The 27,553-nt window shown below is 38.4% G+C and overlaps 1 protein-coding gene across 1 annotated transcript in view; it reads right to left on the minus strand.

The window, feature by feature from the left end:
• Nucleotides 1-484: 484 nt before the first annotated feature.
• Nucleotides 485-27,553, minus strand: part of LOC140233001 (copine-3-like) — a 142,902-nt gene continuing 115,833 nt past the window's right edge. Inside the window, exons 8-15 of the mRNA XM_072313108.1 lie at nucleotides 25,967-26,062; nucleotides 17,474-17,560; nucleotides 11,224-11,283; nucleotides 10,644-10,777; nucleotides 9,572-9,678; nucleotides 7,047-7,183; nucleotides 4,413-4,649; nucleotides 485-2,111 (exon numbers count right to left, since the gene is read on the minus strand). Of these exons, the coding sequence (XP_072169209.1) occupies nucleotides 2,007-2,111; nucleotides 4,413-4,649; nucleotides 7,047-7,183; nucleotides 9,572-9,678; nucleotides 10,644-10,777; nucleotides 11,224-11,283; nucleotides 17,474-17,560; nucleotides 25,967-26,062 (963 nt within the window). The 3' untranslated portion in view covers nucleotides 485-2,006. The remainder of the gene's footprint in view (nucleotides 2,112-4,412; nucleotides 4,650-7,046; nucleotides 7,184-9,571; nucleotides 9,679-10,643; nucleotides 10,778-11,223; nucleotides 11,284-17,473; nucleotides 17,561-25,966; nucleotides 26,063-27,553) is intronic.

Genomic DNA, 27,553 nt, shown 5'->3' on the forward strand with positions numbered 1-27,553 from the left:
CTTTATAACTTTGGTAAAATACCAAATGGGAGCTGTCCAGAAATTCAGATAGAACTAATATAATAGTGATCTTGGGTAGATGTTAGCCAATGCCAAGGTTATCATTATCATTTACAGTGTATCTACTATTATTATTATTTTTTTTTTATATCAACCTTTAGTGAGTTTGTGTCTGACCAAGCTCACTGTCATCTCATTCATACACTCTAACCAGCCAGGATTCTTTTCCCTACAAAGATTAGGTTTAACATGCAGCTGAAGTGAGCCCTCATTGATCAACTACTGCCAGTCAATGGAAGTGTGTGAAACAGCTTCCATTGCCTGGATATCTTAGACTTGAACCTACATTACAGACAGATCTTTCAAAATATAATCTAATTTCACTAATATAAAATCTTTAGGACAAAATGCATTTTCATTTTATAGACTCACACTGAAAATACATTTGTATCTGTACAAAAAAAGTGATTGCACATGGCACTGATAATGTGTATTCACATGAATTGCCTGAATTTCCCTAGTTAATTCAAAAATATTCATGATTCTGTCCTTTATAGGCACAACTTTCTTTATCTTTTCCTTTCAATTTTCCTGGTTCACGAGCTGACTTTTAGTTGGTAACTTGAGGATCATGACAACATTTTAGCCACAGAAATTTCACTTACTATAGAAGGATAGAATGAAAATAATCCACTTTCCATTTTGAAAACAATGTGACACTTTTTCACTGGTGAGGATAATTGAATAGTGCATTGATCCCTGGTAGTCCTTCTCTGCAAATGCTGATCTAATGTCATACGCACTGGCCAACTAGATAATCTCTGTTTGCAACAATGGAGTGTATTATTGAGACAATGCTCTTGAATTCAGTCTGGCATTGACTTCAATTAAAAATAAAAAAGAAGCATAACAGGGTAGGAATGCCTTGATTGATGGAATGAAGAAACACGCCTGTCGGTGCATAGCATTCTACAACATAACAGACTCTTCAAAATAATGTATGTGGAACGCGCAAGACAATCAACACCAACCTACTTGCATTTCACTTGAAACAGTACAATCACATCCTTTTAAAATAATTTTACCAAATACAAACAAATGAAGGACAAACTACATGGTATAAACATACTTTGGAACATACTGTACAATCATTACAGAGAGTAAAGTGTATAAAAACAGTGACAAGATATACATATAGCATCTACCCTTGCAGTGATATATGAGCAATCCTAAAGGGTGTAAAGGAAATGTATACAAAACTAAAAACACACATTTGCATTAGACTACATAGCCATTGCAGCTCTATGTCTTTCCACATGCATCGCAAAAACCTAAATTTGTTGAACACAGAACGGCTGAATCAGATAGGTGTATGGAAAACAATTTTGGTGTCTTTGGTGTCATTGAGTCATACTGCATGACGTCTAAAATACTGCAGCCTTGACCATCACAATGCCAGATGATCAACATAGAAGTTTTCTTCAATTTACCACATATATGAAGGAAACAGTTTCCATGTATACACCCAAGCATACTTTGTATGCCCCATCTGTCCCTAATAGATGAGAGTGGTAATAAGGCCTTGTTCACCTTTCGACCTCCGTATTCTTAGTATGCCGACTTTACATGCAAGAAAGGGGCTTATTCTGTAAGCAGGCAACCACTGATCAAACACTACACAATGTTACATCACAGGTTTTTCCCAAATTAAAGCTACTAAAATTAAAGCCACTTAAATCCATTCTAAACGTAGATGAACTCACAGAAGGGTAACTGGCACAAAAGGCTACTTGCAGTGAAAATGAAGCGTATGTAGATATTGATTCTAAAACATATAAAGCCCTCTACTGTAAAACAAAAACAAAGAAAAAAAAATACTGTTGCCAGGCAACGATGAGGCCAACTGATCACACGACGGACGACCACACAACGATGCACATCTCTACGCTGGACACGAGACTGGAACGCGGTGTCACACACACACACGAGGGGGCTATTCAAATACATTACCGGTGGAGGACAGGCGGAGACAGGTCTTTCTTTTCGAAATATTCCGACACCTGCTTGGGAACCTCGGCCAACACACACTTGGCTAGCTGTGCAGGTGATGCCTTGGGGTAAGAGTGGGAGAAGTGAAAAACAAACCAATGTAATCTCCACTCTTAACCAGTTGAGGACGGACTGATTTTGCTACAACACGCATTTCTCATAGACACCTGCCCGAGTATACTCAGGACTCGTCCTCAACGGGTTAATACAACTGCTGCACATTGCACAGAAAGAAAAGTTTCATCACATCTTCTGTGACTAATCTGCAACACTGTCGAGATTACGATTCCATTGCTGATTGCATGATAATAGCCAACTTAGCTTCAAAGCTCAAAAAAAGTTGTCGGAAGAGCTAAACGTTCATCTTCCATCATTTGGAATTTGCTTGAAATACATTGAAAGGGTCTACCACGAAATTTACCTGGCTGATGAGATTTGACAGTGTAGCAAGTTGTTTTGGAATGTTTTGAAATCATAAGCATAGAATAATTTTGATCGTATGCAGACAGCTTTTATTCCTTAAGTGTCTTACCCATTTAGTAGTCAGTACATAGAATGTTATGTGATGATCTTTCACGCCCTAGCAATTGTATTTTTCAGCAAACAGTATGCAATTCACCCCAGTGTGGAAGACTGGGGGATACTGTTGTAGTACTATCTGTCCATTATTGATAATCGATTACAAATAAATTATGTAGCAACCATGGTCAAGTATACTCTGAGACTGTAGTGCTTCCAGTGACTAATATTTCACATTTTTGTTGTTACCCAACTGAGGCTGTGTTATTTCAGCATCATTTCACACCTATCTAATGCATACATGTATGTGTACATTTAAGAGCAAAAATCACTGAATAGTTCTGCATGCACATGAGAACTATGTTTTGGCTTTAATAATCATCATTGACAAAATAGCACAAACAGAAAGCGATTAAATCAATGAAAAAAAAAAAGCCTCCTACTTCAAAAGACATCATAATCGCTAAGTTGGGGACAGTCAGTCAGTAGAGTTTTTCTCATGAAAATGATAATCATTAAATTGCATCTTTGCGATTCCTGATATAGGTCTACGCAAAAGGAGAAGATATACAAAAATTAAATTTTAGATCCTTGATATCTGACCATGAAAATTCACATCATAATTTTTATCTTCATTACTATCATTCTTATTATCAAATCACTGGCAAATCTCCTGGTCTGTCATGGCAGGAGAAAGAAAAATTTGAGACTGTGACCACAAGGCCTCAACAACCAAGTATATCAGCTTGTTTTGGGGCGTTTGACCACTTAACAGGGACTTCTCCCTACTCTCTATGAGAGATGGGAAGTGGCCTCCTTCATGTGCACACATAGGATATAACTCTCCTACACAAGGGATCAAGTAATGGCTTTAAGTCTCCTTCATTCAGCTACTATTTAAGAGGACAACAACCACAAAGTAACAAGATGCTGCATTTTTATTTGTCCAATGCATTTCTCATTCTAAAAAAAAAGAGTAAAAATGGCACATGACAATTCTTCAAAATGTTGATAGCCATTACCCATAATTTTCTCTCAAACCGGAAGGGATTTACAATGCAGAGATTCCAACCCCACACATCCCCTGAACAGAAGATTCTCCTGCCTGAAACCCCTAGTAAACTGCATACCTGCCAACATTTCAAGACGAAATATCTTACTTGTGTATTGCAAAAATCTTATTTTATATGCAAACTGAAGTTTAAAATCTTACTTTCGGTCAAATCTTCAGAAAATACACATGAAAGGTATATCTAAATATTTTTTGAAAATCTGATTTCTCTGACAGAAAATCTGATTTTGCTATTTTTAACGTAAAAAATCTTACTGAATCTGATAAAATCTTACTAGTTGGCAAGTATGAAACTGGAGACTCTTATAGTGTGACCATACGCACAATACTGTTCAGCTCGCACATAGGGCAACACCCCTTGCGGCTGGGGTCTACGGTCCAAGCACTAGGATTGTAGATGCATTCTGGTGCTATCTGAGCTCTTAATTTTTAACATATTGGTATATAACATGGACAAAATATTGTGTGTGCATAGAGCGACATCCCTTACAGCTATGGTTTCGGGTCCAAGCTCTAGAGTTTTAGATGCTCCCTGGTGCTTTCTTAGTCTTATCTTTGAACATACTGTACATGACGAAATAAAATTGGGCAGGAGGAAGCTAAATTTTTAAGCGGGAGAAAGTAAATCCTAAGCAGGTGACACACAGCTAGAGAGGGAGAAATTCGAATCCGAGCAGGAGAGTGGGAGATTTTTAGAAAATGGTCTCAAAGCGGGAGATCTCCCACTGAAAGTGGGACAGTTGGGGTCTCTGACAACGCCCCTCTGTCCTACCTGTTTGAAATCCCTGAAGGGCACAAACTGAACGATGTCTCTCGCTGCCGGCGCCCCGCTCGGCGACTTCAGGACGCCGTCGTCCCCGTCCAGCATCCGCATGTCCGTGAAGTCCGCCTCGCCGATGCCGACGATGATGATGGACATCGGTAGGTGGGAGGCCTTGACGACCGCGTCCCTGGTCTCGTAGATGTCTGTTATCACGCCGTCCGTCAGCAGGAGGAGGATGTAGTATTGCTGGAGGATAGAAATGTTAGCATGCCAAGAAACTAAACATGACCAACTTCTCTTTGATCACAGCAAGGGTGTTCAAGAGCTGGAATTCAAAGTGGCAATGAATTTTCAAACAACTGTCAGTTTTCTAATACACATACACTCTCTTGTATTTTTCACTGCCCAATATTTCCATCACACATGTCAATACTTACTGAGCAGTAACTTTTAACCAACTGGAAGATATCCAAGTCAATATATCATTCACTTTGCAACGATGTCAATGTTAACGGATTTGGCCTCATTATGATAAATAACTTTTTGGTCACTTGCTTCCTCTTACCACAATACAGCACCATTTATTCCTTTATGTTCATACCTATCCTTCAAATGTCCATACTAGAATGGAAAGTGCAAACTTTTGTCACAGCCTCAGGATCACTTACACCAAAGCACTATGCATACATCCTTTAAGACCCCCCCCCCCACAAAATTTTTTTTTTTAAAATCCTTGATTTAGATCATGATTTGGATCACCACCAACAGCTAATCACCTGTTGATTTTCTCACAGTGGTCCCATCCTGGAAAATTTCATTGTAAATTTGTTTTGTTTGTACCTTTTCAAGTATTACTGCCAGCAGACAAAGAAGTGAAGAAACAAGCAAACAAATAACCAAACACCAACAAAGACATGACCTCTTTGGCACTGGTAAAAATTCTGTCACGCCCTTGTATTTCGTTGAGACAAACCAGACCATACTCCTCCATCTTTTTAGTATAAAGTGGCAGCATCTTTTCAAAATATTCTTCTTTGGCTCACCTCTATTTTCAGTCTGCTGTTACTAATGACATATAAATTGTCCTGCGAGCATCAACAATACTTATTAACGATGTGGTTCTGAAAGGGTTAAATATCAGTGATACACTAACTTGATATAAAACTGTTGAGCACACCACGCAAACTACACACCGATAATTATACAATTCTAGCATCTGCATTGACGGTAATTGATGGATTTAGCATGCTTGTTTTTCCTTGCAAAAACACATTCATCATTCTCCGCTGCGTGTCATTTGTTCTCTTCACGAAAAAAAGAAAGAAAAAAAAAAGGTGGGGTGACTTTGTGAAGAAAAGGTCTAGGTGAACCCTTGGAAGACACCACGATCCAATTTGTCACTGTAGCCTGAGGCAATGGTAAACGACAAATGCAGACTGGTGTAAAAACCTCATCTCACTTTTCACCTGTGACTAAATGAACATCAGACACTGGAGTCTCGCTACAGATACCAGGGCTAATTGTTTTGTCAGGAGCGAACAGGAAATGCGATCGTATCGATCAGTCCGTTGCTGAGAGCTCTGACAAACTCCAGAGAAGCAACATCTTTGATCCGAGATGGTACAATTAGATTTTCCTTGGAGTACATGGAGACTTTTAAGATCACCATGACTGTGCTATTGGAGTTTTATCGATACGTTGTCCTATTGCACACATCAGAAGAACTTTTTACAATATAGATGACCTCAGATAACTGATAAACTTACTCACATTTGAAATGTAATCGCAGGAGTTGTAAGGATGAAATACAAAATAACCTAAATCATTCTTTTTTTCTTTCTTTTTTTTTTGCTGATACAAGGTAGGTTGATATCACCTGCAAGATTTTCAATGCCACTGTAGAATTTTCACTTTCCAAATGGAGAATTTTCCTCTCATTTTGTACCTTTTTTAAGCCAATCTAGAACTTGTGCTACAAATGAATAGAATAGCAAATGCTGTGTGCTATTTTCTCGACCATCATCTGCTCCATGGGAGGATATCACAAGCATCCTACTTCCAGTGAAAGTTAAAGGAAACCAAACCCCAAATATGCATGTGGATTGAGTGAATGCAGCAATATTAGTAGAACACATCAGTAAACAGTTCAAAATTTATAAATTTTTAAAGTTTTGGAGCAACCATCGCTGGATGAGGAGACTACTACGGTTTGTGATGTCACATATGAAGAACAATATAAAGAAAATAGACAGAACATTCAACACAATTTAATTTTTCACGAAAAATGCACATTTCCTCGACTTGTTACTGACATATGTTAAGGGTAATGCATAATTCCCCCTAATTTCTGAAAGAGGTAATTGAAGTGCTCTTTCATCATGCTAGAAAAGTGAGAATGTTGAATTTTCTTTATATTTTCTTTTATTTAATTATCATTCTTCATATGTGATGTCATGAGCTGTAGTCATCTTCTCATCCAGCGATGGCTCAACCAAAACTCTTTTAAATAGACTGTCTGATTTTCCTCAAACTTTCATTGATGTGTTCTGCTTTCACAACTGCATTCACTCAATCTACACATATATATTTGGGTGAGCTTGTCCTTTCAGAGCGGTGTAAGCGAAGACCAGAGGTGGGACTCACCGACGCCATCTTGCTCTCATTGACGGCAGCCTGGGCAAACTTTGCCACGTGGTTGATGATCGGTGCCACGTTGGTGGGACCCCACAACGAGACTTGCCTGAGGCAGGCTTGGTATGCTGCGACTACGCCGCTGACACCTGATAGATGCAATAAAGATTGAGACGCAAAGAAGAGAATAACTTATAGAAGGTTCATTACATTGACAAAAAGTAAAGGAATATACCATAAATACTGTATAAGTGGTAATTTTCACGGGTTTAACTTTCGCAGAACACAGAAGGTTCATTACATTGACAAAAAGTAAAGGAATATACCATAAATACTGTATAAGTGGTTATTTTCACGAGGGTTTAACTTTCGCAGAACACAGAAGGTTCATTACATTGACAAAAAGTAAAGGAATATACCATAAATACTGTATAAGTGGTAATTTTCACAGGTTTAACTTTCGCAGAACACAGAAGGTTCATTACATTGACAAAAAGTAAAGGAATATACCATAAATACTGTATAAGTGGTTATTTTCACGAGGGTTTAACTTTCGCAGAACACAGAAGGTTCATTACATTGACAAAAGGTAAAGGAATATACCATAAATACTGTATAAGTGGTTATTTTCGCGAGGGTTTAACTTTCGCAGAACACAGAAGATTAATTACATTGACAAAAAGTGAAGGAATATACCACAAATACTGTATAAGTGATTATCATTATTAATAAGTGGGTTAAACTTTCGCGAATTTCGCGAATCACAGTTGGATCGCAAATTTAACAACACGCAAAAATGTCATCATACACTAGAGTAACAATGCATGCAAGATAGCGTTGGTGTCAATTCGCAAAAACAACATCTCGCGAAAATGTCTGTGACCTTCTAATTCGCGAAAATATCTGTACAAGAAAATAACAGCTTACAGTAAGAAGAAGGTATTTATATACAATATTCAGTTCATTTCAAATCAGTTTGATTCAATTGAACTTTTATTTTCCATCCAACAGAAAAGTAATGTAATTACAAAGGATATATTAACAAATCATAAATCTTTGATAATTTGTAAGCAATGTAATATACGCATAGTATTACTCAAAAGGCAGAGATTGGAAGTATATATCATACAAACAAAATATATACACAATGATATGTCATTTTCATTGTTATGGTAGATCTCCTATGTGCCAAACCACAAATCCCTGCATGATGATATCCAAACCCCCAGGTAAGAAAAAAGGAGTTGTTTAGGGGAATGCCAAAAGGGTGCAATGTTATTCCCCTTCACACGGAATTACTTCATGAAAGGTCTCTTTCTTCTTTTGCTTCCACATGTGACCGTGCACCACAAAACGAACAAAAAGTCGCACACACTGATTTTGCGTGAGGACTGAAAAATAAGTGAAATGGGTCAACCTAACCGATCTTGACTTTCTCATTTTTTCTGAAAGAGGAAGTCTTCTTTTATATTATGCTAAAATTTGGGATCATAAAACGGGCAGGAAAGTGTGTTTTTTTAGCAGTTTATCTCGACTTTTTTTGGTAGAATAGTGTGATTAGGTGCATCTTTAGAGTCCCCTTTTCATTTCTGAAAAACCTTGTACACACTTTTCACTTTCAACTCTAATAACTTTTGAAAGAATAATGCTTCTGCATTGAAAGTTGGCATTAATTATGGATAGAGTGTGTTTATGAGGCATGTTTAATTTCAGTTTAATCTGATAATCCCTTCATTGTTGTTACTCTGGTGGTTTACTTCATGTTTTTTGTCCCATTCATTGCACAGCCAGTGCGGTTAGGTAAAGATTAACCGCTTGAATAGACACTGTACTTCAGATCCTCTTTCCTCAGTTCACACTTTTCCTGAGTTTGTGCTTTCTTTCCTATATTTAGATAAGTTGAGAGAGTCCATTTGATATGAGTTATACATCATTTTAAAGCTTAAAGACTGCTCTTTCAGAATATGGTCTTAACTAAAAATTCATGTCTGGCGACTTTATGTTTCTTTTGTGGTGCAGGGTCACATATACACCTGTACCACCTTAAATAAAAATACCATCCTATGGATCAATCTAGTGCTACTGTTGTTGATTTTGCTGAATTTGCTTGATTTAATGAAATATTTGATATTTCAGTTCAAACGACAGGTTGTCTAATAAACATTCTCTTTATGCCTCCACATATTCACATCCATGGTACTACTGCATACAATGTATGAACAAGCATGACTGTATACAGGTATAATATGAAAGTGTCTACCATTTTGGTGATTTCTTGATATATAGGATTAGTCCATGGAGGAATGATCGCTGCTCAAGCCTAAAGAATTTGATTGATCAAAAAACAAGAGAGTGAGAGCAATTGGTGCAAATATAGCTGCTAAGCCTTGCTAGAAATTACCACTTAGGTCTTATGTCTGCTCTTGCCGCTTGTACCTCGGGTATTTCAGATGTGACAATTTCCTAGGTAGAACCAGTATCTCTTTATATACATTCAAAAAACAAAAAAGAACAAATAATATTTTCGTTTGATTTACCTGCACAGAAGGGGTTGTTAGGCTGGAAGTTGAGTGGGAATTCATGTGAGACTGTTCCGTTGGGTGGAATCTTGGCACCAAACCCTAGCGCTGGAAATAACTTGTCACTGCAGGAAGAAATAAAAACACAATCACACCATGTCTTTGCTCGGTATTCAAAGCTAACAAGTACGTCATCTTTTTTTCTTTTAAATCTCTAGGAAGTTGAAATGATGAAATGTTAACAAAAGTCTGCTCGGAGGCATTGATGTAGGTGAACGACACAATCATTGATTTCCCTGGATTCTTAACATTACCACTTATCTCAATGTCTGCAAAGATCCGTTCAATCATTTCTACTGCTGACTGGGAAAACCATACTGACAACAGTTAATTGTGAAGCACCAAAGTCTTAGGATGAAAAGATGAAAAGATACGACTGCATTTATCTCTCAGATTTGCACATGTGACCGCCCAGCTCAAAACCCACAAGAAGCAGGCCAAAGTGGATTTTCACATTTCTATTATACAATTTAAGAAAGTTTATTAAGCTCAAAGCTATAAAATGCCATAAAATTGTTAAAATTGGACTATCCTTCCTCCTTCACCATTTCTTCCCCCTAGCGCTTAGTGACATTTCATGTGATAATGCACTATATAAATATTGTGAATTATCATAATTATTATCCTCACCCATTCAAAAAGTGACTATATAAGAGAGAGTTAGGAGGTGCAGTTTCATAAGAAAAGGGACAAAAGAGGATTTAAAAATCAGGGCCACTCAGGCATGTGGGGCAAAAGTATCAATGCAAACACATTCTATTTCTCACTGAAAGCAGCACCTGGCCGAAAATAATTTTGGTCCAAAAAAACTGTGAATATCTCAATTTCAGTTTTACTTTAAGCTGCAAAAATTTTGAAATAGGTAGAGAAAGATTACTCTCCTAAGAAAAGCAAACTTCAAAAGATTTGAGTCAGTCGACCCAAATGACATATTTTGGTCCATTACAGAGAATCACAATCTGTGACTTATTGTGAGTTTTGAGATGGGCCGTCACAGAAATAATCATAGGTCAAGATAGAGTTCACCAACCTGTCGTAGTCCTGTATGACCTCTCCTACCGATACAATGGCTTGCGTGTACTGGTTGGGAGCTTCGGGGTTAATGAAGTGTAGTGAGGTCTCTTCGTTGGGGTCGCCGTTTGAGCCTGTGAAGTCTATTCCAACCTGGATGTCGGAAAAGAGGAGAGAGCGAGACGAGAAAAGGGTATGGGGGTAAACAAACATGGCGGGGAAAGTCGTCAATAGGAACAAAAAAACGTAGCAGGAGAAAAGAGGGAGAAATACACGCACTGAATATGTGGTAAATTGATCAGCAAATGAGAGGGCAAGGTGTGCATGTAAGTGTGAAACTTGGCAACCCAAGAGAATGTGATGTCTATCATTCGCTTTGCACGTGTACCGCTGTCCATTAACACATCCCGATGGATGCGTTTGCCGGATGTGTATGTATCAATGAACAGCATAGCTAACAAGAAACTCAAAACAGGGTGTTCACGTTTTGTTTTGTTTTGTTTTTGACATCGGTAATTACAAGAGCATACAAGAATGTTCCTCTACTAAAATACCAGCACACAGATCTCAGACTGTCAATCCCGTTTCCGTGAACTCACCGTAAAGTTGATTTGGCAGCCCCCAAGGATGTAATCTAAGAATGTGTATACTCGTTTCACCTGCAGAGGAAGACAGAGAGATAAAGGGGGGAAAAAAAAGAAGAGAATTTCTGGGTTATGAATTTTTTTTTTTACAAGAGAACCTTTTTATGTCCCACTTCACCTTAACTTATTTGATCACGCCTCTCCCCACCCACATCTATCTTTGTTCAATTATCCCCACTAAGTGGTAAGTCAAGTTCTGTCACATACCGTACCTTGACCTTTGTTCTCTGACATTAGAAAGAAAGAGAATGCCTCAATTCCTTTTAGTAGATTTTCTCAGCTGCCAGTTACGGTATCTATTTTACCAAGTTTGTGGTAGAATTTCAGTCAGTGTAATTTTCCTCACTTCACTTAAAGTAGGAAAAGAATTTTTATCTTTTGATTCGCTGTCACTTTCCATCAGTTAGATCAAATGTTTGATCTGTATTATCATCACAGACCCAAGCGAAAAATTTGTTCATCGGATATTCAATGTTAATTATGGAGAGTAAGAGAGCATGAGAAACATCTACTGTATACGCCATATATTTCGCGAGTCTAAATTTTCGCGAATCAGGAATTCTCGACGATTTCACGAGTGGTTAAATTCGCAATCATGGAGTCCTGTACTGAACACAAAAATGTAAACGCGTATGTCACATTCACATTAGGATCAGAGTCAATATTTTCGCATGTCTTTAATTTCGCGAATAGCACCTCAGTACTTATTGCTTTGCTCATCCCTTTGTTTTTAGGTTGGAGACTTTTGTAGATGTGAGGCGACTGAAAACAAGTTATTCTTTTGACAATAGGTAATTGGGAGCGACCAAAATATAAAGAGGAAGAAGCTTGTATCAAAAACGTGGCAAAATCTAGATAAGAAAAAAAAAAAGGTTAGTTATTTTGCTTCAAGAAATGTTGACAGTGTACTGCAAGAACTTTCTCCACTTGCCCTCCTAACAGATGCAAACAGTCATGCAAAAGAGGGATTATTTCCCGGGGAGGAATATCTCTCACAACTTCATTCCAAAGCATTCATCACTTGTATGAGCATAACAAACATTTCACACTCTCTACCAGACTGCCTGCATTCCAACACACCCACAAATTCATACATTAAGACAGTTAAAGTCTCTAACGCTGACTTCTTCACTCCCCAACCCCCACCCCCACCCAATCCCCATCCAATCCCCATCCTCGACCTACGCCCACCCTCACTAGGACAGAGCACATGCTAACCCCCAAACAAAAGGTGCAAGAGCCACAATTGGCAGTCAAAAACAAAAATGATTTTCACCACAAACCACGACAAAAAAAAAAAAAGAAAAAAAAACTGACTTGGAACAAATGTGACCCTGCATCACAAAACAAACAAAAAGTCGCCAGACATGAATTTTTAGGTAAGACCATATTCTGAAAGAACAGACTTTAAGCTTTAAAATTATGTATAACTCAAATCAAATGGATGCTCCTAACCTATCTAAATATTGGAAAGAAAGCACAAACTCAGGAAAAGTATGAACTGAGAAAAGAGGCTTTGAAGTACAGTGTCTATTCAAGTGCTTAATCTTTACCAAGCCGTGCAGGCTGTGCAATGAATGGGACAAAAAACAGGAAGTAAACCACCAGAATAACAACAATGAAGGGATTATCGGATTAAACTGAAATTGAACATGCCTCATTAACACATTCTGTCCATTATTAATGCCAACTTTCAAAGCAGTAGCATTATCCTTTCAAAAGTTATTAAAGTTGAAAGTGAAGAGTGTGTACAAGGTTTTTCAGAAATGAAAAGGGGACTCTAAAGACACACCTAATCACAATATTCTACCAAAAATGTTTGAGATAAACTGCTAAAAAACACACTTTCCTGCCCGTTTTATGATCCCAAATTTTACCATAATATAAAAGAAGACTTGTTCTTTCACAAAATATGAAAAAGTCAAGATCGGCTAGGTTGACCCATTTCACTTATTTTCAGTCCTCACGCAAAATCAGTGTGTGCGACTTTTTGTTCGTTTTGTGATGCACGGTCACAAATAGGCTTGTCCGCATCAGAAAGCATCTGTGACCAAATGTACACACTTCCATGATTCACCAGTTCATTGGTCCATTCACTCACAGATACTTTTGAGTACATACAGCTATAACTAGTAGTAAAATGCTGATCAAATGCTTGTAATGTTGAATTACGAAATCTCGCTTTACAATATGAAGTAGGCATAAAGTGTATTTTCTGTGGGGGAAAAAAAAACAGAAAAGAAAATACATAAGCAATGAGTGTGATTCTAAATGATTTATTCACTCCACTTTCATTTAAAGTTAAAATGCCCTTATAGGTGAGTTTGATATGAGGACTACATCCATGGACATTGTGAATTCCAAGTTTTGATGTGCCTTGCTTTCGCCCACAATCAAGATTCGACAGTTTGGGCAGTCTCAGTGAGCTCATAACGTGGCCCGAAACGACAGGCCATGTATCATCTTCTGGTTGCATTTAATCGCTCAAGTGGACATAAATTAGCCATCGCCATGACAACACCATGTTCCTGCTCTGTTATTTCGAGCCCCGATGACGCAATGGCCCGGGCCGCTGCAAATCACCATGTCCCCAATTAGATTCCTTGTTTGCGCAGCTTAGCTTATTAGATGCCATACTTGCATATATGACAGATGCATGGCTTTTTTTTTTGGGGGGGGGGGGAAAGGGGGAGATGGGGTAGTGCTATCTACTTCCAAAACTGAAAGTCATCAATTGGACTCCTCTGCTTGATATTCACTGTAAGAAAATGGAGGAGGATGTTTACCACTAAAAGATTCATTGCTGATTTTTTTTCTTCCACTCTATTTTGTTTTGATCTTTTTTTTTTCTTTTTCTTTTTTTTTCTTTTTTTTTTGGGGGGGGGGGGTAATCAAATGAATTGGAACCTGAACGGATGCACTCTGGCAATAAAAATGTTTTACCTCCCAATTTTATAAATGGCTGGGGGAGAGGGAAACCAGAGCCATAAAGATAGGAAAACGTAAAACCAAAACAACCTTTTCAGTGATGAAAGAGAGAAAAAAGAAAGAGAGGGACAGACAGACAGACATACAGGAAGACACATAGACAAGGTCAGAATGAAAAAGGATGGTAGGAATATAGAGATACAGGGAGGAAGTATTATCTTGGAAAAGCCAAAGTTTCACTTGGCTGGAATGGTCTTTAGCAGTTTTCTGATTTCACTTCTACAAAACTAATCAATGAACCTGAGATAGAGAGAGACAGCGTAAGACAGAGAGGGAGAGGAAAAAAAGCAAGAATCACTTTGAATTTGACTGAATTATCTATTTTAAAGCACATACCATTCAGACATAAGATTTAGATTGAAATTCTGCGGGCCGCGGCATGTGAAAAAGGCCCTTATGGCAGTAAATGAGTTTTCACTGCCAACATGAACATGTAGAGTGAACTCTGACGTATTTAGATATGCACACCATTTTCTGCAATTCCACTCCTAAATGCCCCAATTATAAAATTTCAAAAAGTATGTTTTGCCAAAATTCTGCCACTTTTTTATGCATTTATGCATGCATGCGCAGCTAGCTAGCTGATCTTTTTTTTTTTTTCCAAGTACTGGTTTGTCAAACTTCCGTGCCGTTTTAAGGCGTTCGTGTGTAACAGCGCTTAAAGGGATGGTACAGTATTGGTGGAGATGATAATAGGGCTTTAACTTTTTTGCGATATACCAAGAAAACACTTATGAAATAGTACAGAGCATACCATTTTAAGAGGAATTCAAAGTTTATTTGATGAAAATCGGGTTTGGAATAGCTGAAACATCCAATAACAAAGTAAAACAAAAAGATCGTAATAAAGTGTGGGTCCCACACTCTATTAGGATCACTCTGTTTTGGATATCTAGGGCATTTCAAAATCAATTTTCATCAAATAAACATTGAAATCCTCATGGAATTACAATACATGCTCTTTTATATTTCATTTGAGATTTCTCATTATCTCACCAAAAGAATGATAAAAACCTGAAGTTAAGTCTCAACCAAAACTATACGATCCCTTTAAGGCCCTTCTCTCGTGTTGCGGCCAATACAATAATAGACAGAGAGAAATGGAAGGAAGAGAGAGAGAGAAAAAAAAGGTAAAGAAAAACATGGTACAAGACAGAAGAGAGCAAGAGCTAAGGAAAGGAAGACAAAGAAAAGGAAAATAGAAAGGGAGACCTAGAGGGAAAAAAAAAGTGACAGAGGGAGAAAGAGAAGGAGAGATGGGGAGGGTTTGAATGAGACTGGTGTATTGGTGTAAAAGGAGGCTTTGTCCTTTGAAGCTGTTTCCATGATAGGAAACAAAGGAGATGGTGGTAGCTGTATGTCAGAGGGGCTGTGCACTTCTGGAGGCAGCGATACACGCAATAATGGCAATTGTTACAATTACCACGTACTCCAAGACTTGAAATGGGGTGGGGAAAAAAAAAAAGATGACCGATTATCGGCAGGAAGTGAAGTGAACGAGCTCCACTTAATGGGTTATCACCAACGGACAGGAAACTAAGATGAGCCAGCGTCACCCTTCTGATGGGGAAAAACAACCTATCCTCTGTCTCCGTGCAAACCACGATGCGGCGTTAACTGTCGTCTGCTGGGGAAAGGGGTGGGGGGATGTGGGGGGATGGGGGATGGGTGGGGTCGCAACCTGGGGATGACTCAGACGACTGGTACGTCATCGGAACACCACAGCTCATTTGGCATTCATGGCTAATCATGTGCAGTGTCAACACCCCCTGGACGCCCCGACGTCACTCCCCCACCTCATCTTAATCCTCCCGCAAACGCCATCCTCCTATTCTACCGTGGTCACATCACGAAAGGACAGGGTTCAAAATTTTTCCACTGGCTCCTCCTCGTTTTGGTCTTACACTCTTGCACACAAACTAGCCAAAACACATTTCAAAATTTTCCCTTTACACACTCACACACACAAACATACAATCTACTCCATCCTTAAAATCTGCATATGGTAACGGAATACTTGAGTTCATTATTATCTATGAAACATTCTCAAAATATAATTCTCCTGATGTCTCCATGTTCAAGAAGAGCTGGATGACATGTATACTTAAAATCATCGGACATTTCAGCATCATTTTATAATATGTACTAGTGGTGGTGGGGGATAAAAACATCTCATTATATAGCAAGTTATAATTTATCACATTTCAAAATTTCTCCCTGGCTCTGTTTGGATTTTCTTGATGGCCTGTCGGATTAAATGCCGGACAGGACCACTTCAAGCAAGCATCGTAGAATTGCTCTGAAGTTTATTTCTCAGAATTGGCCTAGCAGTCTCATCCCTCGATCTGCGATCCATCACATACACCCACTCTCACGTCAGAGTGTCCCAACAACGTTCGCGCATTTCTCAACAATATCAATCTGAGGTGGCTCTCTAAACACGCACACACACACACACACACACACACATGCACACACACAACACCAACACACACACAACACATACACATGCAATGCATACAAATCACACACACACAACACATACATGCCACATATACATCACACATAATACACACAGGCAACACACACACAACATAACTCACACACATCTATACACATACACACACTCAAACAAACTTTTACATAGGGTAGCTCCTGCATCCTCCATTTTCACTCCCTAACCCTTATAGTTCCAACAAAAGCTTATCTTGGGATTCTACTTTTGATTGCTACCAGCGTAAAAAGAATGGACAATATCAAATCCAAGCACAAAATACCTACATTCGAATAGCTCTATCGCTGTAAAAATTGAGGCGTTACGTCATTCCGTATTCCTTTACTAACCATGGTACTTTATAAAGTAATCTGTAAAACCTTCGTTGTTTGCCATGGCATTAACTTGGACAAACAATCTCAGAACTAAATAATCGTAAGAGTTGCTCCATCACGGATTTCTCTGCCCCATTCTGTCACGGGGCCTAGCCTCCACAAAGATTTATGAATGAGGGCTACTACCACTACGGGGCAGGGTCGCTTCAAAGTCACAAAACTGGACTTCCCATTTGCAGAAACAATTTATAAAGTAGATTGGCAATAAAACTGTCACAGATACAGAGAAACATACAGAGAAAAAAAGATAAAGAGACAGAGAGAGAAAAAAAAGTGAAAAAAAAAATAAGATAAAAGACACACCTGCTTGCTGATTGGAGCATCTTACCTCGCATGACGTCAGGAAGATAAGGCCGGAGTTCTGGTAGTTCTTTTTCTTGGCTTTCTTCTTGGGATTTATGCACTGCCACTCGACCTGTCGGGGGAAAGAGACACCAATGGATGCACATTGTTAGCTTTAATCCAAACACTGCCTCACTCGTCTCACAGACTGCACAGACTTTTTGACAAAAGACAATATTACTAGGAAAGTTCATTCTATAATGGGCTTTATTTGAAAGGACAATATACTAGGGTTTGTCTGTTTGTTTGTTTATTGAGTTTGTTTATGAGAAACCAGGATATTGATTAAAAATTCTACCATTTCTAATTACCTCATAGATAAATCAATGTTCTTGAATGAAAGATGGAAAGTGGAACCGTATTAGTCTTCCCTTCGTATGTACAGTATCACATTCACTCAAATGCCACTAAACTTATCCTCAGTATACTGGAAAAAAAAAACTAAAAAATCTAATACTTGATCACATTTCAATTGAAACAGAGAGAAATAATATCCTCAAAGATGAAAGATATGTTGAAGAAGCAGGATGGATGAGTGATACCCGATTTGCTGACTGGTTTATAACTCGTACTCTTGATGCGAAGTGTTACAATATAACTAGCACATTATGATGAGAAGATTGAAGTAGAAGCTGTAATGTTAATTGTGGAATTATCTTTTTGTCTGTATGAAGACAAATGATCCTTCAAAAATGCTACCAAACACATAAAACATATTCAACCAGCTTCCTAGCTCTGTGAGTCTTCTGCGCATCACGACACAATTCTTTGATATGAGAATTCTGACTGACAAAGTAGCCTGCTACTCCATATTTCAACCTTTTCCCCCCTTGGCACGGTTAATTTGGCCCAATCAAGGGCATGTTCTACATGTTTGTGTAATGAAGGTATGAATGGTCCTTTAATTTACTTGAGCAACTTTCTGTTTGAAAAATAAAAGCCAAAAAAAGAAAGTCCCATAGCAGTTTGGGTTGAGCATTTGTGTGCTTACATCTAATATAGCTCTTTTTTTTTTTCCTTTTGAGGAACATCTCATTCTATAGGTGAACTCGCTCATACAAAAGTGAGCTAAAAATGCAGTAGTCCTCTGCTAATACAGAAAGAGTCAGAGAGATTTAAGTATCGGTAGGCCAAGAATTTGTACATCATGGGCACTGTATAATTTGTGGTTCTGCCCTTGAAATAAACACAACTGCTACGCAAAAAAAAAGGCCTCAAAAAGAGACAGAATGTCACAAAACTAGGAAAACAAATAAAGTACCATTGACTTTGGCCCAAGTCTGAATTAATTAATATTTTTCTTCACACAGTGAAGATAAGATTCATAAAATTTGTTCACTACTTACATGTCTACCAAGGATTTTTACATTATCAGTTTTCATTTATCATTCGGAAAATTAAAAAAAAAATGAGAATGAGACACAGCTTTTGAATATCTATGTGGATCTAATGGAGAAATGTGAAATAAGATATTGAGGAACTCTGAAACTAATGATCTGAAATAGAAGGGAAATAAGGCCAGTTTGGTGTCTGCATACTGTATATGAAAAGTTCCTGAGAGTTAATGACACACTCTTGTACAGATCAAAAGGAAAGAAAAGAAATAAAAAGACAGCATCCAGGCATAACCTCACAATTAACTAAATCCAACCTGATGCCGTAAAACATGACTTTCTCTGGCTGGGACTAAAGCAAGGTTGAGTCACAGTGATACTACCCCGGACTAAATGACCTTTTCTTTATTAGGTGAGGTGCGCTATTCTCTATGATGTTGCAAGAAGGACAAAGCACCTGACAGTGTGAATTTGGAAAAGATAATTATTTGGGCAAATGTAATTTTTGATTATCATTCAGCCGATTTACAACTGTATATGATATGCAAATGGCCTTGTATACTCTATGAAATTACCATGTGTAGACTGAATATGTCATGACTTATAAGGATACAAAGATTAATTTCATAATCATTGTGATGAATCAAGTTTTTCAAAAAAAAAGATAAATTCTCACATTCTAAACCAAAAATATTAATCTCATCACACATCCATTGATGTCTGGATAATCAACTTCAAACAAAAATCTATGTGGAGGTGATGACTGTAAACATTCTGCTGGATTCTACATCAAGGATTCACCTGAATTTCTTTAAAGGCAAAGTGATCAGCTTAGTTTATTTTTCCATATCTGAATGGTCAACCACCCCATTTTAGTGTCTTTCAATTAGCTAGGGATCCTAGTAAGGGGTGATCAGTTCTTAGAAACTAATAAGCACAAAACTTAGTGGGGCTAGTCTCTTTTTTCCTCCATTGGAGTACTAGTTGCATAAAGAATAAAATAACAGCCATCAGTGAAGTTATGTCGTTACTTTTGTAAACTTTTAATGACAGCTTTCTAACTTTTCCATATTTCACAAGTTTTCAAGAGATACAAAACTATGAAAATAAACTAAATGTTTCAAATATACTCGGCTCCTATCTTTGACCCACATTAAAAAAAAAAAATGTGGTAAGAAGAACCAGATGTTTAGGCGGAAAGACACAAACAAAGACAGACATGGTTTTTATTCTGACGGACATAACGTAAACAAACCATGACATCCTACATCGTAAATTCCAGGAATTTCACACGTTACTTACATTCCCACATGCTGACAACCTTCGCTGCGACTTTTCGTGTCGTCAGTATATTGAGAGCCTGACCTATCGAGACAGACTGTTTGACACACAAAACCACACTGTACGTGGACATGCGTTCTATACTCACTACGTAATCCACACAAATAGTACATACAGTATACCTACATACAACACTGCAGCATGTGTGTACCTACAGTGTATGTGTCTTCTAATTTGGTCTCCTTATATTTGTTCAACATGCCACTAAGTGTTATGTATCACAGGAATGCATGTTGTGTGTGATTCTATGTTCACATACATTAGCTGAATGTATCTTCTTCAACGACAGACAACTTACAGTCACAGAAACTCAGATGGTGTGTATGACATTAATATTGATAAAGTCTGAACAACAATACAGAGACAATGACGACCTGTGATACAAAAAAGCACACACTTGATAAACCACGTGCAGACGCAAGTTGCAAGCCACTCTGGTACAACAATACTACAAATAACAAGTGTTAGTGACGGGAACAAAAAGTAGGCAACAATGTGACGACAGGGGTAGAAACATGCTACAAATATCACGCAAGTCTTGAAGAACACGCACACACACACACAAAAAAAGGAAAGTAACTCCACATTCATGACAAATAAAAGGCAAACAAATTACGTGTACCAACAATGATTACAGGCCTAAAGATTAATATCACGGCGTTACAGAACTCATGTATACACCTGAAACTCTACGCTGCAACTGCATAGAGTTGTATTATGTTTACCAGGTATCTGCTAGTTGTGGCACACATGATTTTTCTAAAAATGTCTGCTCCTGTAGACAATCGAAGAGAGATGTTCACTTCCATTGGCACAATGCATTGATTGCATTCCACCCACTTTCTTTTGTTAAGTTATATTGGATTATTTCTAACTTGAGAGTAACAAATGTCCTTTCCACTCATTTCAGGAAATCCGCTATTGAATTCTGGCAAGGCATCACAATTGGTAGCAAAAAACAAAGAGAAAATCTGGATATAGAATGTTCACATCTTCAGTAGACAGCGACCCTAAGAAAAAATATAACTGGTCTGCTCCCACATGTAAATGATGCATTTCTTTATCTATTGTCAGTGACCTTCTAATTTTTACATATTCTAGAAAAGTATTGAGAGCATTGAAATAGTTGTATGAAGTGCATTTTTTTTCTCTAAACAAAAATTCCACAAGATGAACTGCAGACCTTCCCGGCTACAGCCCCTTTTGCAGATCTTGGACAACAAATTGCTTGTACAATGTAGCTGGAACAAACTTCCTGATCAGAATGACATGATGTCAAATTTTACTCAAACTACAAAGACATTCAAGTGCTAGTAGGTGCGAGAGGGTGCACAAAATTTCTCCTTATATCCTCCCAATGTGTAGAACAACTTCCTGTTCAGCGCAATGGGATATCAGATCATTGTTACATGAACAGAAACAGTTGAGCCAGTGGATTTGCCTACAGGAAAGGCTGTCGTTTATAGAAATTTCAAACATCAATATCAACTAAGCCATGATTTTGTTCTGTTTCTGCGAGTTCTTTTTTTTTTTTTTAACAAAGGTTTCTGTCCCCATAATGCAGGCAAAACTCTTAAGATACAAAATGCAGACATCAGATTGGGCATACTTTTCTTTTTTTGATCCTTTTTTTAGCAGTCAGCAACTTAGAGAAATTAATACTGAGCTGCTGAAAAATAAAATTTGGGGGATCTCCCCTAAATAATACATGCATAGTTTTGTCCCTTTTGGATAACTGCTCGTGAATATTAAACCCTTCCAGCAACATTGGATCAGCAATGTTTCCTACAGCAGCCAAGCTCTGCCTTTAATGCTAGGACCGACAGGGTATGATTCCGACAACGGCGGCGAGGAGACCAGTCTCTCAATCTCGTGGCATAAACTGGCCGCGCTGATGGGCAAATTAAACAGACAGGGACGGGAAGGTTCATCCAAAGCTCTCCGGCCTCGACATTTAAATTGGTGCAGATGACGGGACATCGGGAACAAATTGCGAAGGGGGGCCACGGATCGATTGCAAAGTGAAGTGGCAAAACGACAATTATGATCGGAGAGTGCTCGTCTAGACAGAGGTTTGTCTTCAAAACACAAGCTCACTTTTGGAGTGCCTTTGATACAGTCTCTAATGAATGAAATGATAACGAGGGCTAATCTGTTACTTTGTTGAAACAATTGATGGAACTATGTTTTAGCTATCTTAATCAAGGTACATTTAGTGGGCGATCCTAGCCATACTGCATATATGCAAAAATATGAATTACGAGTTCATTAAAATTTATTTCAATATAAAATTGGCTGTAACAACAAGCTCCCAGATTTGGATATATATGAATGGTATCATTAAGATGCTTCTAGAACACTAGTCACCATTTGCTCAATTGCAATCAATTTCTTGTTCATCAAAACTATCTCTGCTTAATAATGCATAAAGAGCAATATGGGGTAACAAACAAAAAGCTTTCCCTAAGCTTTCCCTTAATTGAATAACAACAAAAAAAGTGCTGCCAAAGAACATATTGATATGAAAATAAAAGAGAAATGGAGATTGGGGAAATGATGCTTTCCCAAACCATCTTACATCAAATGGTATGTGGCTTGGAGAAAGTGTTGTTCTAATGGAAGGGCACCGTGCAGAAATCCAAGGGAAGGTCACCCATCGATTTGGCATGAGTGGAGGTAAGCAAATGCCTCCTGCGCACCTGATCAAACAAACAAACGCGACCCTGCATCAACACAGGATTCCAGTAAGATCGGTTGTAAACGGGATGAGACCCCCCCCCCCCAAAAAAAAAGGGACTCGGAAGCCGTGAGCAAGTTTTCATTCGCATCCCAGCCACCACTCTCTTTACTAACCGCCAATCCCAACATTCAACATGACATTTGCTGTGCATGCTCGAAACTCTTGCCCTTTCCGCTCGTGCGGTATATTGGGTTCAGAAAACTTGTCTACACTCCACTTTATACAGCCCACAACCCCAGGCTCTTTGCCAATTCAAGCCCCACCTCTGACTATCCAACTATGTATATATCCTTTAATAAGATGGTATATTATACCAAACTTATAAAATACCATGAATTAGAAAACTTGCTGCTCCAAAAACAAAAACAACAAAGAGAAATTTCTGAAGAAGGAGACAATTCTTCCATTTCACAAAAAGTTGGCGAACGCTTGCATCCTTTCATTTTGAGTAGATGGAGTGGACATATCTTTGGTGAGCTCTTTTTAACTTTGAGCAACTGCCAATGTAACATCTTACTCTTTTCAAACTGAGTGCTTCTATGCATCTTATTCTACAACTAATCAAGAAAGACTGTGCTTGGATATCAGCAGAAATTTCTGCTTTAAATCTCACTTCTCTTGCCAATTTGGCCTATCCATCTTTTTCTAGCCTCATCCAATTCCAAAATTCCATCATCTTTCCTGTCCAGGTGAACACCGGTAATCAGAGATGCTACACTGCCCCTTTAGTCTGCGTGTGATACAGTGCGGTCGAAATTGAGGGTCATACCTATTAGATTCCTTCCTCATTTTCCTTGCACACAATCACAGGAACATCCACGCATCCTCCCACATCAACACACACAAACACACCCACAAACTCACTCACACACACACACACACACACACACACACACAGACACTCACAAACACACTCCAACAGATTTATCTGCTCCAATGAGAATATCTTCCATCTCATACTGGGATACGAGAGAAATTATGTCGCCCGGCCGTTTCGTAAAATACAAGGTCACTGAACCGAACGGAGGGGGGGAACCTGATTGAGAAAGGGGGAGTAATTGATTTGGACTAAGCAGCCCGGAGTGCACTGCTAATCGTAAAGGAAAAAAAAAAAGTTGTTTTGGCAGGTGAGAGCATTTGTTTACAAAGTTGTTTCAGTACCAATGGAAGGCTGTCCCTATACAATCTATTCTAAACCTCAGAAAGCATAATGCAAATGGATTCCCATGTTTCTTTTCCCAGTCATATTTTCTCTTTTCTTTCAAAACTTCTGCATCTGATAAACAGTATGCTAAGCTCATGGCACATCAAAGTTTATTCTTATGTACAAAAACAAAACAAATCTGTGTGTTTACCTCTCTACTTTACTTTCTTCTACTCAACCATTAACCATTTCTCTTCTCTCTCTCTCTCTCTCTTCCAGTGAGCTGTAATATATTGTCGCTGGGGCGATAAGACCTCGTTATCTACAAAATGTCAGATGTTCAGGAGAGCAAAAAAACATGGCAGCCACAGCACTATATCCAATGGGATAGCCTTTCCTTTGACATGCTGTGGTGGCTCATTTTGGGGATAAGACAGCTAGGATTTGGACAGGACATCGCTTAACTGATTATCTGGCCATTGATCTAAAAAAATCACTTTCACCAAAATTTAAGATACAAGGTCTTGTCACCCCAGCAACAATATGTGCTTGACAAATAGTTCATAATGCTGCAAAGGATACTCTTTCATATTGATAATTCTCACTCTAAAATTCACCCCTCAATCTGGCAGGCAAGATTATTTAATACAAGTAAACACATCTTGAAGAAACAAAGTAGAGTTGTTGTTAATGTTGTTTGTTTCCCCCCCCCCCCCCACCCCTACCGAGATTCATTCATACATTCATATTTTGCTAACATGTTTTAGCACATTCACTGTCATAATCTGTGTGCACTCACTGTCTATGCCCACGTATCTTGGTGATTTGCATTGCAAGTATGCCTTATGACTTCTTTATAAATATCTTCTCGAATCCTAGTTTAGCCTTGTGTGTTCTCCGCTAGCTCCTCCTACCATAATTTGCACTATATCTCCTATGTATGTGATACCAGATCACTGTATCAAAACAGTGCTGCTTACACTACTTCAAATAACATTCTACGATGAAATGAAACGAAGTGCTTAATGGTGTGTACGAATTTGGTCGACAAGTGCCTATTGTTTGCCAATAACGCATGAGTAATGATAATTGCATCGGCAAGTTTAGCAGTTTCGATGTAGACTACAACTTAGTACCTACGATCAAAATATGTATTAACCACGAAGTGAACGGTATGTAGTAAATCAAATATCTTCAAGCAAATAATGACGTCACAAATACAATGGCATAAAATAAAGAATGCATAACATGTGTAATAATCAAACTTAAAGTGCTGAGCTGTGTTAGTAGATAAAAGAAAAAAAAGGAGTGTGAGGGAAGTTAAAGAAACCAATCGTTACATGGAGTGCTCGTGTTAATTTGTGCATAATGGGATGGTCAGTGAGTCGTTAGTAACACAACATAGACAAAAGAGGGCGGTGTTCAAAATTATAAGTGTATAATAATCAAATCTGTGAAGAATTGAAACTCATCATGCCGGAAGTGTTATGGGATCAGTGATAAATGCGGATATCAATTCACTGAAAGAAGAAAGAAGAGAACAGAATTAAACAAAGTATTCAAAATAATCGAGTCAGTGGAAAGTTGTGCAATTTCCCAGAGAATAGATGCAGAAGTTCCATTTGATGGAAGTCTGGGACAACGGTTATATTTTTGATAGCAAAGGAGAAATATGAAAGTATCGAATTTTGAGTGCTTTTTTTTTTGTTTTTTGCTAAGAAGAAAATATGCAGGCTTTGAAGTTTAAAGATGAATGGCAAAAAAATTGGAAACGCTATGCAAGTTTCAATATATAGTTATCTCAGTGAAATTGAGTGATTAGTTAGAATAGACTTTAATCAAAGATGAAAGGGAATATACTTCAGAGGGCACTGAAGCAAATAAAAGACTTTCGCTTCAGAGAGAGACTTTTTTTAGTACCTCACGTTTGCCGTTTTCAATAAATTGACGGGCCGAGGTGTAGAATTCGCCAATCAAATCGTTAGCACTGCCCTCATCATGGTCGAAACACATGACCTGCTCAGCGGAGAGAAAGAGAGATGAACAGAAAAAGAGAAAAAACTCATAGGTAAAATCGACGACGATTTCACGACAATAAATGGCGATACACTGTGTGTTAGTTCTGGAGCGTCAAAAAAACCCCAAAACAACAACAACTGCGTGGCAGTGCCGTTATCGAGGGGCTGGAGCTCAGAGCCAGAGACTGCTATGTGACGACACGAAGACAGACTACGTGTATTTGACCTGCCAATGCGTCTATCTTCACTTTCATACATCGGGAAGTAGTGTAAAACAAGATATTTTCGCATCATGAAATTTTCGCGAATTGGAGCCGACGGCCCTTTCTTGTGCAGCATTGAATTTTTCTGAGAGTTGCCTCTACCATTCAATGCATATGTGTAGACAAGAACTTTTGCGTGCTCCCACAAAATTTGCGATATTAAATGCACGCGAACGTTCCTCGTTTCACAGTACACAGTATGTATTTGCACCAAATTCATATTGATATACTATGGTGTCACATTTGGCGCTAGTCTATCACCCAAATTTCGCACAAACTTGGTTTTGATAGCAAAGCAATGAACACTAGAACTGATAAATGATTTTGAAAAATGACTGTAGCAAAAACGAAGCTTTACTCTATTAAAGTCAAATGGCCTCTAGGAAACACATTTTTTTTTTTTGTAACAGAGTCTTTGTAACATAAACAGTGATGGTCATACTTAAGTGACGCATCTCTTCTTGTTACCTGACCTCTGTCTCTCAATTCTGGTGCAATGTATAAGTGAAATGTGCCACTTGCACATTTGCGTATACATAATAAAATAATGACTGATCAGGTGCAATATACTTCAGTCACTCAGTGGTAGAGATGAGAGTTAAAAGGCGTAAACTCCTGGACCTCGTTGCAACTTTGGTTCGTCAACAGAAATGAAACTATCGTTCACGTGAACGTCAACAGAAATGAAATGATCATTCGTGTGAACGTCATCATAACAATGCTGACAAGGTATCCTGCGACTCTAGAAAGTGAACACAGATTGACTCAAAACAAAAGCAGGTCATTGACCCCCTCCTCCTAGCCCATGATGTCTTCACAAACACTTGCAATGATTGATGCGCATGTTGCTATGGAAACAAGTCTAGGATGATGCAGTCTCTGGCACTGAGCTTGTGTGGGGGTGGGGTAGGTATGTGGGAGTGGGGGATTGCATGGGCTTCATACCTCACACAGGTGATGTGTGGGGAGGGGATGGGGGGGTGGGGGATGGGGGGATGGGAACATACGTGAGATGGCCATATAGCTGAACTTGTGAGCAGGATCTGGTGAAGTGTGGGTGGCAAAAAAAAAAAATATGGGCACATATAAAATATCGCACACTGAAGTAAAGAAATTGGGGCGGATAAAAAAATATATATATATCCACGTTTGGCATGCCACGGCAAACCAGGTGTGCTACTTCAAACGCCATCCATTGCTCATGGCAAAGATCAAACCCGCCCTCG

The sequence above is a fragment of the Diadema setosum genome, chromosome 9, assembly GCF_964275005.1.
Source record: "Diadema setosum chromosome 9, eeDiaSeto1, whole genome shotgun sequence".
Classification (NCBI taxonomy): domain Eukaryota; kingdom Metazoa; phylum Echinodermata; class Echinoidea; order Diadematoida; family Diadematidae; genus Diadema; species Diadema setosum.